This window comes from Python bivittatus, unplaced genomic scaffold, assembly GCF_059951505.1.
Source record: "Python bivittatus isolate LINGU-HERP-01145 unplaced genomic scaffold, Pbiv_v1 ctg000610_np1212, whole genome shotgun sequence".
NCBI classification, from domain to species: domain Eukaryota; kingdom Metazoa; phylum Chordata; class Lepidosauria; order Squamata; family Pythonidae; genus Python; species Python bivittatus.
The window spans coordinates 49411401-49430423 of record NW_028277088.1 but is presented as its reverse complement, the minus strand read 5'-3'; the positions used below and the strand labels follow the sequence as shown (position 1 = coordinate 49430423).

The window sequence follows — 19023 nt, the reverse complement described above, 5'->3', positions numbered from 1 at the left end:
GAAAAGAGCTATGAAGACCCCTATAGTTTGGAACATTTTGTTCAACCCAGTTTTTTCTTGGAGATTTATACCGACACAGCCAAAAGTACTGGTACCCCTTCATTTCATAGTCCAAGAAAATGCCATAATTTGTTTTACAAGAATATGTTAACCCATACATCAAAAGCAAGTGTCTGCTCTATGGAATATGGAAGAAAGAGTGGTGGATGTCACTTATTTCAGGGCCAATTGGATTCTTTGGGAAAAAGTGAAGGAGTAGCAAAGGAGTAATTTCATCAATAATTACTTAGCAATGATCATTTAGTACACTGATTTATACAAAAGTGGATATTATTATTTATTATTCTTATTTATTTGACTTGTCCTCGCCCATCTCCCCACAACGGGGGACTCTGGGCAGCTTACAACAAACTAAAATCAGAAATACAATTAGAAGTTATAAAAACCAAACATTACAAAAATAAAAAAGCTAAAAAATCCAAGAGGCTGATAGGGGCCACACCAGGCCGCTAAGGGCCCAGCCAACCCCATTTCTGATATCCTTCCTCCCTGCCCCAGGCCAGATGGCAGAGCCAGGTCTTCAAATCCCTCCGAAAGGCCTGGAGTGAGGGGGCCTGTCTCACCTCCGGGGGCAAGATGTTCCAAAGGGCGGGGGCTACAGCAGAGAAGGCCCGCCTTCTGGACCCCGCTAGTCGGAGTTCTTTTGCCGAGGGGATCCGGAGCATGCCCTCTCTGTGAGATCGGGTGGGACAGGTTGAAATCGTGGGGGCGAGGCGGTCCCTCAGGTAGCCTGGCCCCATGCCATGTAGGGCTTTAAAGGTGATAACCAACACCTTGAATTGGACCCGGAAGCAAACTGGTACCCAATGCAGCTCACAGAACAAGGGTGTTATATGGGTCCTTCTTCGGCCCCCAAAAATTGCTCCCGTGGCCGCATTCTGGATCAGCTGAAGCTTCCGGATATTCTTCAAGGGTAGCCCCATGTAGAGCGCATTGCAGTAGTCTATCTGGGAGATAACAAGAGCATGAGTGACTGTTCGCAAAGCATCCCGATCCAGGAAGGGGCGTAACTGGTGCACAACCTGAAGCTGTGCAAAAGCCCTCCTGGCCACGGCTGCCACCTGCTCTTTGAGCAGGAGCCGTGAGTCCAGGAGGACCCCCAAATTACGCACTGGGTCTGTCTGGGGCAGTGCTACCCCATCCAAGACCAACAATGACAACATCCCGGATACAAAGGAGCCAGTAACCCACAGCCACTCCTCCTTGCCAGGGTTCAGCTGGAGCCTGCTGTTCCCCATCCAGACCCTCACAGCCTCCAGGCACCACGAGAGGGCGGTCACAGCATCACTTACCTCACCAGGGATGGAGATGTACAGTTGAGTATCATCAGCATACTGATGATACCTCATCCCATGATGACGGATGATCTCACCCAGCGGTTTCATATAGATGTTGAAAAGGAGCGGAGAGAGAACCGAACCCTGCGGCACCCCACAAAGAAGGGGCCGAGGATGGGACCTCTCGCTCCCTATCACCACCAATTGGGATCGGCCCTGGAGAAAGGAGGTGAACCAGCACAAAACTGTGCCACCCACCCACATATCCCTGAGCCGTCCCAATAGGATACCGTGGTCGATGGTATCGAACGCCGCTGAGAGATCAAGGAGAGCAAGGATGGTCGCACTACCACCATCCCGCTCCCACCAGAGATCATCCATAAGTGTGACCAATGCCGTTTCCGTTCCATAGCCGGGCCTGAAACCTGACTGATAAGGGTCCAGATAATCCGTTTCCTCCAGGACCCTTTGGAGCTGCGAAGCCACCACTTTCTCAACCACCTTCCCCAAGAAGGGGAGGTGGGAGACTGGACGAAAGTTGTCCAGTACAGTAGGATCCATGGAGGGCTTCTTGAGGAGGGGGTGCACCAACACCTCTTTAAAGGGTGCTGGAAACACTCCCTCCTGCAAGGATGCCTTAACCATCGCCTGGATCCAACCACATGTCCCCTCCCGAGCTGCTTTCACCAGCCAGGAGGGGCATGGGTCCAGATGACAAGTGATGGCCCTCACAGTCTGGAGGATCCTGTCCACTTCCTCAGGAACCACAGGATCAAACCGTTCCCAGCTAACTAGGCAAGAACGATCCCCTGGTATCTCCCCAGACCCTGCACCACGCTCAGAGTCCAACTTGGAATGAATTCGAGCGATTTTATCCTGCAGGTGCTCTGCAAATTCCTCCGTGCGGCCCTGCAAATGAACCACCACATCCCCCTTACCAAGGAGGGACCTGGTGATCCCAAACAGGACCGCTGGGCGGCACTCTGCAGACGCAATAAGGGCGGAGAAGTATTGACACTTCGCCGCCCTTATCGCCACAATGTAGGACTTAATAGAGGCTCTAACATGTGTTCCGTCGGATTCAGTCCGTGTCTTCCTCCAGCGGCGCTCTAGACGTCTCTTAACCCTCTTCAGCACCCTCAACTCCTCCGTAAACCACGGGGAGTGTCGGGGCCGACATGGCAAGAGAGGTCGCAAAGGCGTAATCCTGTCCAAGGCCCCGGCCGCTTCTCTATTCCAGGCAGCAGCCAGGGCCTCCGCTGGACCGTGCAGCAGGTCCACAGGAATATCCCCCAGCTCCCTCTGAAACCCAGATGGGTCCATCAGGCGCCGGGGGTGGATATATAAAAGGTTTACCTAAAGGGAGTGAGATTCCCCATTGGTTGCAAGTTAGACTGCATTTTCTAATCAATAGTGGATAAAACACTGGGTAAAATAGTACTAGTATTTAAAATAATATCATTTAAATTTAGCAGAAGTCTTTTTATTTAAGAATATGGTTTTTCAACTAACATAATCCTTCGTACTCAAGTATGTTACATCACAACATTGTTTATTATGTGACTTTTTACAATACAAACAAAAATACAGAAATGCAGTATATGAATACAGCTAAACGTAGAATGGTGACTTTTCTCAAAAGGCCATGATTCTCATTTCTAGAAGACTGACTGCACATAGGTAGAAACAGGTTGGTAGTTAAATCCACATTGTTTTCTAGAAATGACCTATAAATGCATTTTCCTGCTACTTACCATAAAATGTAAAGGGGAATTAAAGGAAAGGTTTTATTCACTGGTTCCTATCATATGAAAGAAACTACATTCTATTTAGCAGGGCCAATATATGGAAAAAATATCTAAATTATATGTTATTACAAAAATGAAGCAGTAATGAAATTCATCGGGCTAACGCGATTACTAAATGAGGATAGCATACATTTAATGAATCCCAAACAAACAAACAAATAAAAGGATTGTTATAAAAAGCCTTTAGGTGCCCCATAAGCCTATACGTTTGTTTTTCCATGTCTATTTTTAAAACAATGGAAGTGTCAAAAATAGGGTCAACTGTGTTAGACTAAATTACATTATTATATATGATGCACTGAATGGAATTTTTTATAATAGAAGCATAGTTCGTATTATATTATGGCAATGTATCCTTATGGAAAACCTTCCCAAGTCCTTGTATATTGGAATATTCTGTAAACAAATCAAACCACCAGAATATGATTGTACAACAGTAAAATGTTCTTTTACATTAAAATGACTTCTGTTCTTTTTTGTTTTGTTTTGTTTTAAAAAACAGTACTTAGAGATGTTTTCCTAAGCTTACAACATCCTAAACAATTCAAGGTATTCTCGAGTGCCATCAAAATTAACAAAAAAAAAAACTTGTCATGCTATTAAATCCAAACATATGGATACAACTGGTGCAAGATTGGTCAAAGAGATCCCAAGACACACTGACGTCCAAGGTTGGAATATTGGCAATTAATACATAACTGGTGGTCTGTAAATATGTTTAAAATATCTTCCCTTTCTTTTTGTTTTTTTCCAAAGTTCTGGAGGGGAAAAAAGAATCAGTCAGATATATTTAGACATAACGTATATTATAATCACTGTTCCCTTCATATTATTATGCTATCTTACAAGTCTAATTTTTCCTTTCTCAAAACTTCTGTTCTGAAAAGTTCTTCAAATGTAAGATAGCCAGAGATTCTGGTAATATGATAGAGAGCTATTAACTTAGTCCAAGTGGTATCTTGTTCTTCTTAATTTTTGCAAATCCCTCATTTTTGTCAGCTGCTCAAATTATTGAAAAAGGGGTGTGCTTAATGCATAAAAAGCAAAGCATACACACACAAGAAATCCTTCTTTGGTTAGATAATTATTTATCTAACCAAAACCCGTTCCTTTACCCTTTCTTCTCACATGAGTTTTTTAGATTCTTATTACGAAACCAGACATTATTGTGCTAATGTAATATTAATATTATGTAATAGAATACAACTTTTATTTAAATCTTAAACATCTATAACAACATGGGGACTAGGTAACTATTTTATAAAATCAATATGGGAAACTAGCTCAATCTGTACAAAGCTTTACTATAATTATTAGAAACACATCTAAAACATCACAAAATGTTAGGTTTTATCTGTTCTGAATATTTAGCAAACCTAGTGTGTGAAGTAATACAGTTCTTGCTTTGGAGTTTATAAATGTACAGACTGGTAAGAATAACAGATATAAGAGAAAAATGATGACCATGAATTATATAGATAAGATGGCAGGGAAGCATGAAGAGGCTATATGTGGGTAGTTTGAAAATCCTGAATTAGGGAGACAAGTCTGAAGAAATAATATGTGAGAAGAATATGGCTTGCCAGAAAAGGGGTGGCAATTTTAGGCCGTAAGAAAAAAGACAGAATTTGAAATGGGAATGGAAAGAGAATGAAAGAAGACTGGGACTTTTTGATCAGGAAAAAATCCATCTTTGTTTTAATCAGATACTGTTTACTATTATTTTTTAAGCAAGTTCAAATATGGCTACTTCATAAGAGGGATGCAAATATATTATCTTTAAAAATACAGCACACTTGAATTATAGCCCACATGTATACAGTCCTATGTGTGTCAACCAAAATAAGCAGAGTCAGTTCTTAGATATAGTCCAAGTTTTGGTCAGACAATTTTGGTCTATGCAGATAGGACTGTAAGCATGTAGAACAGGACACTGCTCTGTGGAATGGATCCTATCTGTATAATTCAAAATCACAGCATCAGAAAGATGCAGAAAATTACCTTGAAGAATTCTGTTGTTCCAAAATACGTTGCTGAGCTTCCCAGTTTGCCTTTTCATCTTCAAATTGGCGCCGTTTTTCCTCCAGTTCTTTGTGTTGGGCCTCCAAATTCTTTTTCATTTGCTCATGACGTCGCTGGAGCTAGGGGAAAAATCATATTGAATATGGTTACTCATTCATATGAACCTGAATTTAAGATGACCTCCCTGCTCCCCCCAAGAAACAGAAAAACTATATAGATTGCCTCATTTACTATATTCTCAGCAAGTTGGGAGAGGACAGACCCATACTCCACCACAAAAATGTTATTCCGAATTGATATTCTAATCCAGCAAGAGCCTATTGCACAAATTAGGCAAATGAAGCTATATAAAAAGCACATTCATATATTTAAATGTATTAGTGAAGGATACTGGTTCTTGACACCTCCTCCAGGCATTTGTTCCCACATTTCCAGTATTAAAAACTTGGGCAAAACAGAACACCGGGAAATATTGCAAAGGGGTGGGGGTTCCAGGATATCACACACACACAATGATTTCAAAATCCTATTTTTAAAAACTTAAGAGAGAAAAATAGGAGGGAGATCCACCACTGTTATAGAATTTGATAGCTGGGCATGCTTCAAAGCTCAGGCCTCACTATGGGAACTGAAATTGTTCAGATAAAAATGTGTTAGTTGGACAGGGAGAGAAGAGGTAGAATCAGTAAATAATGTGACAGCCCTCAAATTTTAGTAGCCTTTTTATCAGACAACCATCTGCAACCCTTACATCATCAGAGGAGAACCATGTTTTGTCTAGACTCTGTTGCTTATGGTTTTGACACTCTCTCTTGTGAACAAATTGTGATTAACTGATTTTTTTTTATTGTTCCCCTCTTCATTTTTGCTTAATCCATTCTTGATCTCTTTCAGTTAGCTAATTTAAATGACTTCCCATTCCTTCCTCTTCCACCCTGCCTTCCATAATACATGTATTATATTCTTATCTTTTATTATAAACTGTGTAATATAATTATAAGTAATACAGTTTGTGGTCTTTCTTTTATCATTGTAAGCACTATGTACCCTCCTCTCCCATTTTGGTCCTTGCTATCAGGTGCATATGTCCGTGATGGTATGTTACTCTCAGTGAAGAGACTGACAACAGATTGTGCAAATAAGTACAGGTCTCAGTCAAACTGTGCTCAAAGAACTGCAGGGAGTTTTGTGAATGCTACATAAATTGCCAGAGCAGAGTAGCTGCTACTATCAGAAGGCCGTATAACTTGAAAATGCCTGCACAGATTTTTGTAACATTTGATATACTTCATTATCTCCTAATAGCGTGTGTGTGTGTATGTGTACATGCCTTCAAATTAGTCTTGACTCCTGATGACCCCCTTGGCAGGTCCCTGTTTCCTTGGTAACATATTCAGAAGTGTTTTGCTTCTGCCTCCTTTCAAGGGCTGAGAAAGAGTGACTGGCCCAAGGTCGCCCAGCTGGTTTTGTGCCTAAGGCAGCACTAGAACTCATAGCATCAGTTTCTAGCCTGGTGCCTTAACCAGTACACCAAAATGGCTCTCCCTAACAGTCTAGCAGTTCTATAAACAAAATAAAATTATAGCATCCTGTGATCATGTAATCGTGATTTGTGACCTTCCCTGCAGGCTTCCCTGCAGGAAGGTGCGATCATGTGAGGTCCTCACTTAATGACCCACACAGTCCTTGCTTAACGACAGTAACTGGGGACTGCTGGAACTGCTGTCACTACGTGGTGCAGTCATATGACATTGTGCTTTATGACTGCATCACTTAGCGACAGAAATTCTGGTGCCAATTACTGTCATTAAGCTAGGACCACCAGTACAGGTAATTTCATTAGTATCTCATTTTTCTAATCTAAACTAAATTTTGTTGTGATTATAAGTTTATACATTTTTAAACAGTCTGCCTGAAAATTTGTACTTAACTTTATGTACATTTTCCTAATATATTTTGTATATTTTCAGTAATATGCATGTTTTCATTTACATTTTCCCATTGTATGTATTTTGCAAAACATTCGATTTATGTAACAGTTAAGGAACTGTCAATCAATCTGCACAATCTGCCATTTCCACAAAAATAATGAAAGATAAAACATCATTGCTTAACTTAAAAACAAACGAACCATAGTCCATTATATTATATTTACCCGAAAAGGAAAGATTTTTCCCCACATAATTACTTATGAATGGGGTAAGGGTTGCCTAATGATGCCATTGCTTCAGGGTGGCAGGGGATGAGCATGCTAACTGTGCTCTTCTCCTGTTGCCCTTTTGCATAGGATGGGATTCTGCAATAGAACACTTCCTCTATCCTTGAGATTCTCCTTGTGAATGAAGTCTCAGAAAAATCAGAATCCTCAACTGATGGAGAATCTCTAGTGCAGGCACTAGTCATATGAATGTAGTGGAGAATAAGAGGTGGAGACTAATACACTGACTGAGCCAGTTTAGAAGTCCTACAGCAATGAGAGATAGTTTGTGAACCTTTAGAATCCATAAACCTGCAATATGACTCAAGTTTTATCTCCTATTTATAGATAAATAAATTCTGGTTAAGCAAACAGCACCCAAAACAGTATATTGCATGTTATGTCTTTACTACACATTTGAGCCAACATTCAGTCTTTGTTGGAAAAAGTATGTGAAACTTTAGAACTCTGCACCTCCTTCAGCAGCAGTGACTTCAGCTAAACATTTTACCTGTTGATTAATTCTGCTTGGAGGCATTTTGGACTATTTCCCTTTACAGAATTGCTTCAACTTATTAGTACTTCAAAGGTGTCTTACATAAAACAGTTTCTCCAGGTCATGCATTAAGGTTAGGGTTCTGACTTGAAACTGAAATATTTTATTGCGGTTATTGATCAGCACAGAGGAAATCAATATGCAAATATCCAAAGCTGAATCAACATTAGACAGAATTTGAAACAGAATTGTGTACAAATGATGTACATAATTGCTAAAATGGATAAACCTTTACTGAAATTTGAACAGAAGAAGAGCAGGTCAAAGAATGTATGATAAAGTGGGTTAAAAACTTTGGTTATAATATACAAATGGAACAATGGGAAAATATGTGGTCAAAAATATTGACATTTACATTATGTTATAATCTTAAGGAGAATTCTTATAAAATGATGTACTGTTGGCATATGACCCCAGAAAAATTATCTAGAATGTATAAAGGTACTTCAAATTTATGTTAGAAGTGTGAACAAGAAGGGTCACTTTATCATGCTTGGTGGATATGTAAAAAAGCTAGAAAATGTTGGGCTTAAATACATACAGTGATTCAGAGGATTTAAAACGTTAACAGTCAATTGAAACCAGAACTGTTCCTCCTGGGACTGATGGATAAACAGTTAGAAAAGAGCCATGGAACTCTGTTTTTATGTATGATAACTGCAGCAAGATTATTGTATGCACAAAGATCTGGCAATTCCTACAACGGAGGAATGGCTGGTGAAGATGAACTTGCTGAAATGGCTAAATTGACTTGTTTGACTAGAGAAAATACAACATCTACATTTCTTGGTGACTGGAAACTCCTTATGGACTTTTTGTGTAAAAAAGAAAAAAAAATGAACTTGTGATTTATGGTTTTGATGATTAGACAGGATAGATTATAGAAAGAAGAAAGTCATAATTCAACTTTAGAGAGAGAGGTTAAAATATAATTGTACTTATAACTGTTGTGAAGATCGGAAGCCACTTCTTTATATCCTTCTTTATATGTTTTCTTATTTTCTATTTTTTTCTTTCTGCACTTTTTTTCTTCCTTTCTCTTTCTTCTCTTTCATTCTATTTTAGTTTGTATTAGTTCTTATTATTGTTAAAACTTTCAAATATATATATATATATATATTTGATATATTGACAATATCAAATCATTGATATTGATCATTTTGATCATTGTCCATATATATATGGACAATATCAAAATAGGAGAAATATACATGAAGAATTTCAACAAAAAACAATATTAAAAACACAGAAGGCTAAAAGACTTACTCAAGCCTACATGTGTAAGAAAAGAGAAAAAGGATTAAGATTAGCAATCGAGGTAGTATATACTTTAAACTGTGGCATAAAATTCAAATAAATATTTATAAATAAAGCAATAAAATAATCCAAAAGAGATTTGAAAATTGTAAACTTCACTTATCCTGTTCTGACTTGTAAACTCAAAGCCCAACATTTCTTCTGATTCAGCCATTCTGTTGTAGATTTACTTGTGTGTGGGTCACTGTTGTACTGCATGGCCCATATCTGTTTAAGCTTCAGATCACTGATAGATACCTTTACATTCTCTCCTAGAGTTTGCTGGTATAATTGAGACTCCATTGTTCCATGAATAAATATGAGCCATCCATGTCCTGAAGCTGCTAATGGCCTGTTGTATCATCCAGATGGTCTTTTGCCAACCCGATATTACTTTTGTTTAGTACTTTCCTTATGATGGACTCATTAACAATAACAACAGATAGTACAAGAATGGCCTGCAAATCTTGGGATTTCTCTGAAGAGCATCTACAACTCTTTTTTCTGAAGTTCACAGAGATATCTTCGGATTGAGCATTTTTCACCTTCACAAACTTCTGTTGTGAAGAGCAAACTATATGGGAGCAACCAACATCAAACTCTCACTTGAATGTCCATTCATCTGAATTACCCCTTTTTGATCATCCTACAGCTTTACTACTTTTTCCAATAAAGACAGTGAATGTTGGTTCAATATATTCAATATAGATATGAAATAGTATACTGTTTTGGTGTTATTTAACCAGAATCTCTCTCTATTAACAGGACTTAAAGCTTTGATCATATTGTAGATTGCAATATTGCAAAATTATAAATAGTTCTAAAAGCTTTACAAATGTTCACCACTGTACATGCCATGACCAACTTATTAGGTTAAACAAATCCACTCTTAGTATAAAACAACCTATACTATACATATGTAACTGAAAATAAGAGCTACTGAACTAAATAGGAGCTACTACAGAGTAAACATGCACAATTTTTGTTTGCTGAGCATACATTTGCCCAGTATCTGTGAAAACATGAGCACATACTTGTCTATGTCTATGTGCGGCAATGATTTTTGTATATCTATGCAGAAGAGTAATCAATTTTATAAGTGGGACACCTTATTTTACAGGTAAAATTAACCAGGACAAATAATTAAATTCATATTCAAATAACATTACTTTTTTTTTGTGCTGACCATGTCCTTTTTTGATGTATGGCTTCTGCCCAATAGATTAATATGTAAATAAGTGCCACACAGAAATAAGTGGGTCACATGCAAACATTTTTTTGGGGGAAATCTAGGTTTTAGAGGAAACTGGCAACTCTTGTTGATAAAATAGAGAAACCAGGAAGTATAGAAAAATATTTGGGTTTATTCATCTTGGATGGAGAGCGCATCTAAAATTCAGGGTCCTTTTCCTTTTGGATTCTTTCTGTTGGATCTCAGTTTAAGATGGATTTTGTTTAAAACCCAATTTAGATCATTAGAACAATTACATTTATATTTTTCTTATTCTGACAGAAACTTGTAATATCAGGTTTAAAACTCCCTTAATAGGACATTGACCACATTAGTCCTCTTATTTTGCAGCCCAAAGTCTAATTCATTGTGAGGAAAATAAATCTGAAATTCAGCTTAGCACAATTATTTCCATTTTATCCTTCCAGAATAATTCACCCCCTTCCACCAAAATAGGCTGAATGTTTCATGATGAAAACTTTTCCAGTGATGTTGTTGTATTACCTCTGTGCCTTGCCCCTTAGCAAAATGACAGCCCATCTGTATTGTAAGAGGTCATTAGGAGTTATGTGTGTCTCTCACTGTACATAGGACAGAGGAATCTTGCCTATATATGGCAGAGAAATCTTGCATATATACATAAGTATCCCACTGAATTTACTTTGATTTCCCTTATACAGTGGTACCTCGGGTTATGATCTTAATCCATTCTGTGACTCTGGTCGCAACCCTATTTGGTCGCAACCCGAAGCAAATTTTCCCATAAGGTTCAATGTAATTACCGTTAATCCATTCCAGCATCCGCAGACCATGCGTCAGGGGCGGAAAAATGGCCGCGGACCACACAGCAGGGCAGAAAACGGCTGCAGACCACGCGGCAGGGCGGAAAAACGGCCACGGGTGGAAAAATGGCCGCGGACCACATGGAACGAGCGGAAAATGGCCGCGGACCACGTGTCACGGCGGAAAATGGCCGCGGATCCGGTTCGTAACCCGAGGTACCACTGTACATCCATATATACTTAGCTATCTTTAAAGTAGCACAATCACAGTGATAAATTAATATTATACTACTTCTAATTATTACTTTATTCACTTGATGCTAGAGTGTAAATTCTCTATCAGGCTATACATACCTCAGCTTCAGAGTCTTTCAGTTTCTGAACTTTTTCTTTGACCTTCATTTCAAATACCTGCTCCATTTCCATTTCCATTTTCTTCATTTTTGCCACATGCTCTCTCCTTTCTTCTTCCATTTGTGCCAGAGGGCTCCTGCAATAAATCAAAACAGATGACTATATTCAATTTTATTTTGCAAATATTTCATTGGTGAAAAACATAACAGACACACACCAATAACAGTCAAACAACATCTTAATGTAAAGTAATCCAAAGTTGAGTGGCTAACAAACGAGATTAATATGCCTCATATTATTGTCTTCTATACTGGAAAATAATATGAAAAGCCAGTTTACAGAGAGAATGAAATCATGTGGTGCTTCATTTATAGTAGTATAAGAAAAACAATAATTCTAAAGAGTTAAAAGTATTATGCTGGGTTAGTGGGTTTCAATACCACAGATGCATGATGGGCATCTTTAAGTAGTATATTCTGAAATAGTCTATCCTAAATGCTCATTGTATCACTGTTTATCAGTAAGCTCAACTTGGAACTAGAGTATGTATGTATGTACGTACGTACATACGTATGTATGTGTATATACACACACACGTACACATACATATATTCCAGTGTTGAAGCCTCTGATACCAATTAATGGCACTACTAATCAGTAACCATCCAGTCTGCCATCAAGTTTTAGTGAGAAAAGAAAATACTGTCAATTTGCTTGGGCCACAATTTCACAATAGCAGGATAATGACTTGGTAATTGATTTTGATATGAAAAGCTAAGAAAGAACTTAGAGAAAAAGAGAGGATGAAAGGAAGTAGGAAGATTGAGGAAAGGTTATCCAATCAAAGCTAAGTAGACTGACAAAAATGAGAAAGGGGGAGATTGAACTAACGTAAGAAAAAAGTAAACAAGAGCTAGAGAAGACTGAGGAACAGGAATCAGATAGATATGAGATCACAAACATAGTGCCCTTAAATGTGTTAGAACTATAATTCTTGGGAAGGTGCCAGTATGGGGAGGAATGCAGTCTAGACACTGGAAGGGAAATTGTTCCAATCGTGGCTGTTACAATTACTATAGCATTATGACATAGCAACCTTAACAATGTTTTTAGGAGAAAAAGCGGTGGAGGAGTTTCTTGGTGTATCAGATGCCATCTCAAGTAAAATAGACCGCAGTATAAAACAAGAGCTTTCAACAGCCCTCTTGCAGTACTTTAGAACTGTATTAATGAGCAGCTACTGCTGGAAAAGGGTAGAGAATTTGCAGTCTGTGTCTGTGTACGAATAGGTGCAACTGGTAACAGGGTTCTAAAACCCAGCCAATAGCTTTATGTTTTTTGATATACAGAAGTGTGTCACAAGTAAAAGTGCACATGTTTCATTTTGAAGTATTTCAAGCATAAAGCTCCATGAAACTCGTCTTGAATATGAAACTGCTATCCCAAGTTCAAAGCAAACTGTTTCAAAGATTCAGGCTTGAAACATTTTGGAAATACTTGAAGTAGACCAAATTCACATTCAAAACAATTCAAAATGAAATATTTTTCATAGAAGTATTTCCTTTTTTTTTAAAGCTTATGAATCCATACCATAAACAGGTTCAAACACTAGAAAGTACTTCAGATTCTAATCTGAACATACCAAAATCTGCATACCTCTATATTGTTTAAGAACAGAAAAACAGGATATGCCACAAAATACCAATGTACATTTTCCCACCACTAGCCTGGACATTCATGCAATACAAAATATGAAAAAATATACTGAATAAAAAATTAAGTAGGTAGTAAAATCCAATCTAATCTTCATGATGCTACCAGAATTATACTAAAGAGATGCTAACATTTCTTAAATAATTTTGTTTAAAATTGTAATTATGGTAGAACTCCAGTTTATTACTGTCCCAGTTTACTATTTTCAAAATGACCCAGACATGAAAGGAAGAATTAATCTTTATCCCTAAACTCAGAGACTAAACCTTCCTGGGTAAGTTTATAGAAAAAAAAGAAAATAATACTTTTATTTAGCAATACTATTTATCTGCTTGAACATTAAAAAACAAAAGATTCCTACCCCTACCAAAATGTATATATAGGGACAGTCCTCTTGAAGTCATAAAACAACATTATAATAAATCATAGAACAGAACAACTACTTCAGTCAGAAAAACCTTAAGTACTAGTTTTAGTTCAGTTTGGACAAGGCAGTAAGTGAATTCAAATTCAAATGGAGGAGAGGGAAGAGGAAATGACAGAGTGAATGTAATAGTTACTAAAGAATTATACTGGGAAGCTAAACATACAGAAAAAGAGAATAAAGAAGTCACAGGAATCCTGCAAAAAATGAAGATTACATGAAAATAACTACAAAGTTCCTATGTTCTAAGCCAAATCTAAATTTATTTAAAAGATTTTGTGCAACAAAACTAAAAGTGTCCTTAAAATTGACCAATCTGTACTGCAGTTTTTTTCTCAACATAACTATGTCATTACCTATATTTCAACAAAGACCACCTTTCCACAGAGAGTAATTACATTTTAAACTTACTAGAACCCAGCAGTTATTTCAACAAGTGATGGTTTGCAAGTTTACAGATCACACATTTCTCAAAAAACAAAAACAAAACAACCAAACCCTGCAGTTGATTTTTAAAAAAACGCATACATTGAATCTAGACAATTTCCAGCACCTATCAATATGCAAAATTTTATCAATTAAAAAAAAGAAGGGGGAGGAAGAGCTAACTTTACCACTGCTGAGATTTCTTTAAAATTGCCTTCCCTTTCATAATGTGAAGATAGGTATTATAAAACCTAAGACTTGAAAAGTAACAATTCAGGAAAATTAACTAAAGCTAATGATATTTGCAGAAACAGAAGACCTATTTGAGTATTTCACCCCAGAGAGAATTCTTAATCTGAGGGGAGTCCCTGGCCTTACATGCTGAAGAAATGTACAAATGAACACGACTGTACATGTTTGAATATGGTATCTTCCAGACCCAAATATCTCTGTGCTCAGAAAAGGGAGAGATTTTGAAAGACATTTGAGCAGAGAAATACCACATTCTAATGATATGCAATACTACCTAACTACTTCTTCTCAGTGTTGTGCAAGAAATGGGGTGCATGTGACCAGCTGACACACAAACCACAATGCGTAGTATTTATCCTATGAACACAAAACCAAAACCAAAAGATAAGTCTTTGTAAACCATTTCTGAGTCTTCTTTATCTTCACAAGATAGTGCTTTTACATGCTCAGATAATCGCCTTAACTTAAAAGGTAAGAAATGAGCTCGACATACTTTCAGGTACCATTTCATATAACAGTATTAACAGTGGATTTTATCTCCAACTACAGCCAAATCACTTTCTAGACTCTTCGTGAATAAAGATGCTCTTAGTCCTCAGAAATTTTTAACCTTGTGTTAGGGAAATTTTAGAATAAAAAGGACATTAAAGCAAAATGAAATGCACAAGCTGAAATTAAAGTTTTAAATGTTACACTTAACATTACAAGCCTTGTGTTTTTTTATAATGTCTTAAGTCTTTTGAAAAATGGAAATGACCACTTACATGCCTTCAACTGTGTCAAATCTAAAAAACAAAAAATACAGAAGCTTAGCATGCTTAAATAAAACCACAAAAATAAAAAGCAGCAATTAAAAAAAGCAAATTCATTATGGATTGAAGCTATGCTGGTTTCTATGCTCTCCAGAAGCAAGATTTCCATCACAGTGGTAGACTGTTAGTTAAAGCTAGGCTTTAAATATTCTGTTAGTTAAGTGTTGCACATAATTAATGCAGACCTGCTGTGCAAAAGCTTTCAAAACACTTTTCCTATGTTGGTACGCCCAGAATTATGCATGCTTTTAAAAAGAGGACTAAATATTCATCTAATTAACTACTCAAATCAACATCGATTTACAACTCTCTTTAGACCTATACTACCAGCAGGTATATTAAAATGCAATATTGCAAAAACTTCATTTGACTGACCACATCAAAGGTATCTTCCTGAAAATACTTACAATAATTAATTTCACATGACACTACAGCAATGACTAGTTTTCCTTTTCCCTTACAAATTATTACAATTTCACAAAACCATGAATGGTATTTCGAAAATGAATTTGAAACCCTACAATTACTTTTCTGAATTAAATAAGGAAAACTCTTTGGATGTTTTTCACAACAAATAATACAACTGGAAGAATTTAGAAACCATTTAAATAAGAGTTTTAGTGCAGATTTTCATAGATTACTTTTCTGCTTCTAATGTCAGTTCTAAAAATACCACTCAATAAGCATAAACAATGTCTAATAGCATCTGGCTGAGGCTGCACAAGCAAGGTACGATAGTTACAAATAGCAATTGTTGTTTTGATAAAACGGAGCCAGATAGACACAGAAAAACTCATCAAGTTTAACAGCACTCTTTGAATGCAAGTTCACTGCACTGAAACAACTTCAGCACAAACTTAAAATATCCCATAAATTGACCTGAACATCTCTGACTGAAAATTATGGTTTTCTAAATTTCAACACTAGAAGTTTTAGATCCTGTCCAAACCAATGAAAAAACTCCTGATTCTACAGCCTTAAAAGTTACCTCCAATTCTCTATAGTATGCATAAGAATATGTTCTCAAGAGTCTAGAAATAATTAGGGGTTACCAATATCACTAGTATTAAAAACCTGTTCAATGATAGTCTAATAATCTTATCTGATGCCCCCTAAGGAACGGCTATTAAAAAAATGGGGGGGGGATTAAGCGAAGGATATACAACTAGCATATTGTTAAACTCTATTAGTTATCCTGAGTTGTCAACTGTGGGACACCAACTAAATTCTACCATTATAAGCTGAGGTACAGTTGTGATCATCTTTCATAACCTTCCTAAAGAAATACATAATGTTGAAACTACTCAAAGAGCTAAATTTAAACCAAAAACAAAAGGATGGAAACTGGTTGTCCAAATATGACTGAAGTGTAGTTTTATTATTTTTCAACTATTGGCCATAATGGCTGGGATGCTTAAAGTAGAAATTCAGAAAAATCTTGAGTTGACCCCCAATTCTATGCTAGATAGGTCCTATCTCTTCTTGCTGACATGGAAATTGATAGAACCCAATTGTTTGGTGGTTAAAGCCTTCTTCCTAGGCAATGCTTTTCTTTATTCACACACTAACAGTTTATAAACTGAGGGAAGACAATATGAAACAGGACAATTATACTGCAGTTAATACAGAACTCTTCAGCTACAACCTCAAATTAATATGTTACGGTCATCAAAAAATACATTCTACTAGTCAAGAATATTAAGCTATTTCCTATGAGCTGTATGAAAGATTTTCTAAAGAATGTTTAATTTAGGTAATTTAATGACTGGTTGATATTGCCCTCTTGGTTGGGTAAAACAAAACAGAAGCAATCAGTTAGTCCTAAGCAATTATATGCAATGCCACAACCGAATTTGAGTTATTTTAAGATTCATTAAAAACTATATTAAGCAGACATGGACAGTAATCAGGAATGGAGTTTTATGCCACAGACAAAAAAGACATTAAATCTGTAATGCTTTATCCTAAACTCATAATCACTAAAGTGAATTATAAACCTATCAACACTTAAAGAATCTGTTGAAAGGGGTAAGCAATAATTAAACAGACTAATTAGGTAAAATGATTAAAAGAATTGTTAAGAGAACTATATGAAGAACAATGTATTAACTAATCCAGATAATATGTTTCTGTGTTAAATAGTGAAACTTAAGAGAATATTTTTCTCAACTATTTTTCAGTCTATACCAAATTTAACAAATTACTGAGGGTGTTGGGCACACAGAATATCTTCACTTGTGATCAGTATTCAAGATAAATTCCACAATTAATCTGGTAAAAAGAGAGCCAGGTTAAGGTACCAGGCTAGAATCCAAGAGACTGTGAATTCTATTCCTGCCTTAGGCATGAAAGCCAGCTGGGTGACTTTGGGCCAGTCACTCTCTCTCAGCCCAGCTCACCTCACAGGGTTATTGTTATGGGGAAAATAGGAGGAGGAGGGAGTATTAGGTATGTCTGCCACCTTGAGCTATTTATGAAAATAGTAAAGGTGGGATAAAAAATCTAAATAATAATAATAATAATAATGAAATACTCCCAATGAAGCTACACATGCAGGTATATAAACAAGCAGAATTTTTAAAAAGTTTCTGCGATAGGATGTTGCATTTTCAACTAAGTAGTGTGCACTATCCACAAAATTAGTTGTACAGTGGAAACCTGAAATAAATAAATATCCAATTGCCTTTCTGTCTCTACTCCAAAGCATGTCCCCGCCCCATGGATTTTGGGGAGGACAAGCAACAAAATGAATGTAGCTCTGACATAGTAGAGAACAATGCACCTGGGCAAGAATTAAATTCTCTAATTTGTTTTATTGGTTTGGGGAGATAGTTTCCGTAGAAGATGCTCTGAAAGCACTCATCTACATTTTTACATTTAATTGTTCAGCTCCCAAATGCCTAAAAATCAGTTATTATCACAATAACTGTTCCCTTTTTTAATCTCTGATAGCTTCCTTGCTGGAGCCAAAGTTTTTGATCCAATTATGTTTTTTTTACCTGAATTACAGCAGCTGTCAGTTTGTTTACAGGCTCAGTTTAAGGCACTGATATTAATCTTGAAATCCTGCATGTTTGGAATCTAGATAATTTCTTCCATATGTTCCCCTCATAATCATAATCTGGGATATTACTACAACCGCAAGGCCTAGAGATTTTTGCTGGTGGCACTTATCTTGTACAACGTTCTGCCAAGAAATGTGCCAGGCCTTGCATTTTAAACACTGTATGGAACTTAACTCACTAAAAAAGGGTTTAGTCTTTGAATGGGTTTGGATGGCACAACATTCTGTATTTAATCTAAAAGAAAAGCAATACACTTACAAAACTTTCTTTTCATATGGTATGCAAACTCAAGGTTCACTGTTGATTATTTTTCTAATACTAACTATTAATAACATCAGATTCACAAATCAAGTTTTTATTTAAATCACCATCTCTGTCTCTAATTTTATGGCAAAAATTTAGAATTGCCATTATAGATTATTTTAAGTATAACTCTGCAAGGTATGTATAGTAGATGTTAAAAGAATATTACAGAAGTTAAAAGAATATTACAGGTGTTAAAATAGTGTTACAGATGTTAAAAGGATATTGCATATTAAAATGTACTTGGAAATCTTATTCTATCATTTGCACAGAAATGAAATATTCAACAAAAAAATGCTGGATGGGGATAAATGCGTTTTACAGCTACAAGAAATAATAGTCCTCATTTGGCTACCCTGTTTATCTATTTAAAGCTACACAAAGCATTTACTGGACTATACACAGCTTACAAAAATAAATTTATGAGAATATATGCTATGTCCTC

General features: G+C 36.7%; 1 protein-coding gene across 2 annotated transcripts in view; it reads right to left on the bottom strand.

Annotated features, from left to right (window-relative positions):
- Nucleotides 1–2872: 2872 nt before the first annotated feature.
- Nucleotides 2873–19023, bottom strand: part of SEPTIN7 (septin 7) — a 48389-nt gene continuing 32238 nt past the window's right edge. The window contains exons 10-13 of one of the 2 annotated variants that reach the window (XM_007439587.4): nt 15163–15183; nt 11584–11719; nt 5147–5286; nt 2873–3903 (exon numbers count right to left, since the gene is read on the bottom strand). In XM_007439587.4, coding sequence (XP_007439649.3) covers nt 3864–3903; nt 5147–5286; nt 11584–11719; nt 15163–15183 — 337 coding nt within the window. In that variant the 3' untranslated portion in view covers nt 2873–3863. The remainder of the gene's footprint in view (nt 3904–5146; nt 5287–11583; nt 11720–15162; nt 15184–19023) is intronic. The other variant, XM_088149976.1, reaches the window with a different exon arrangement.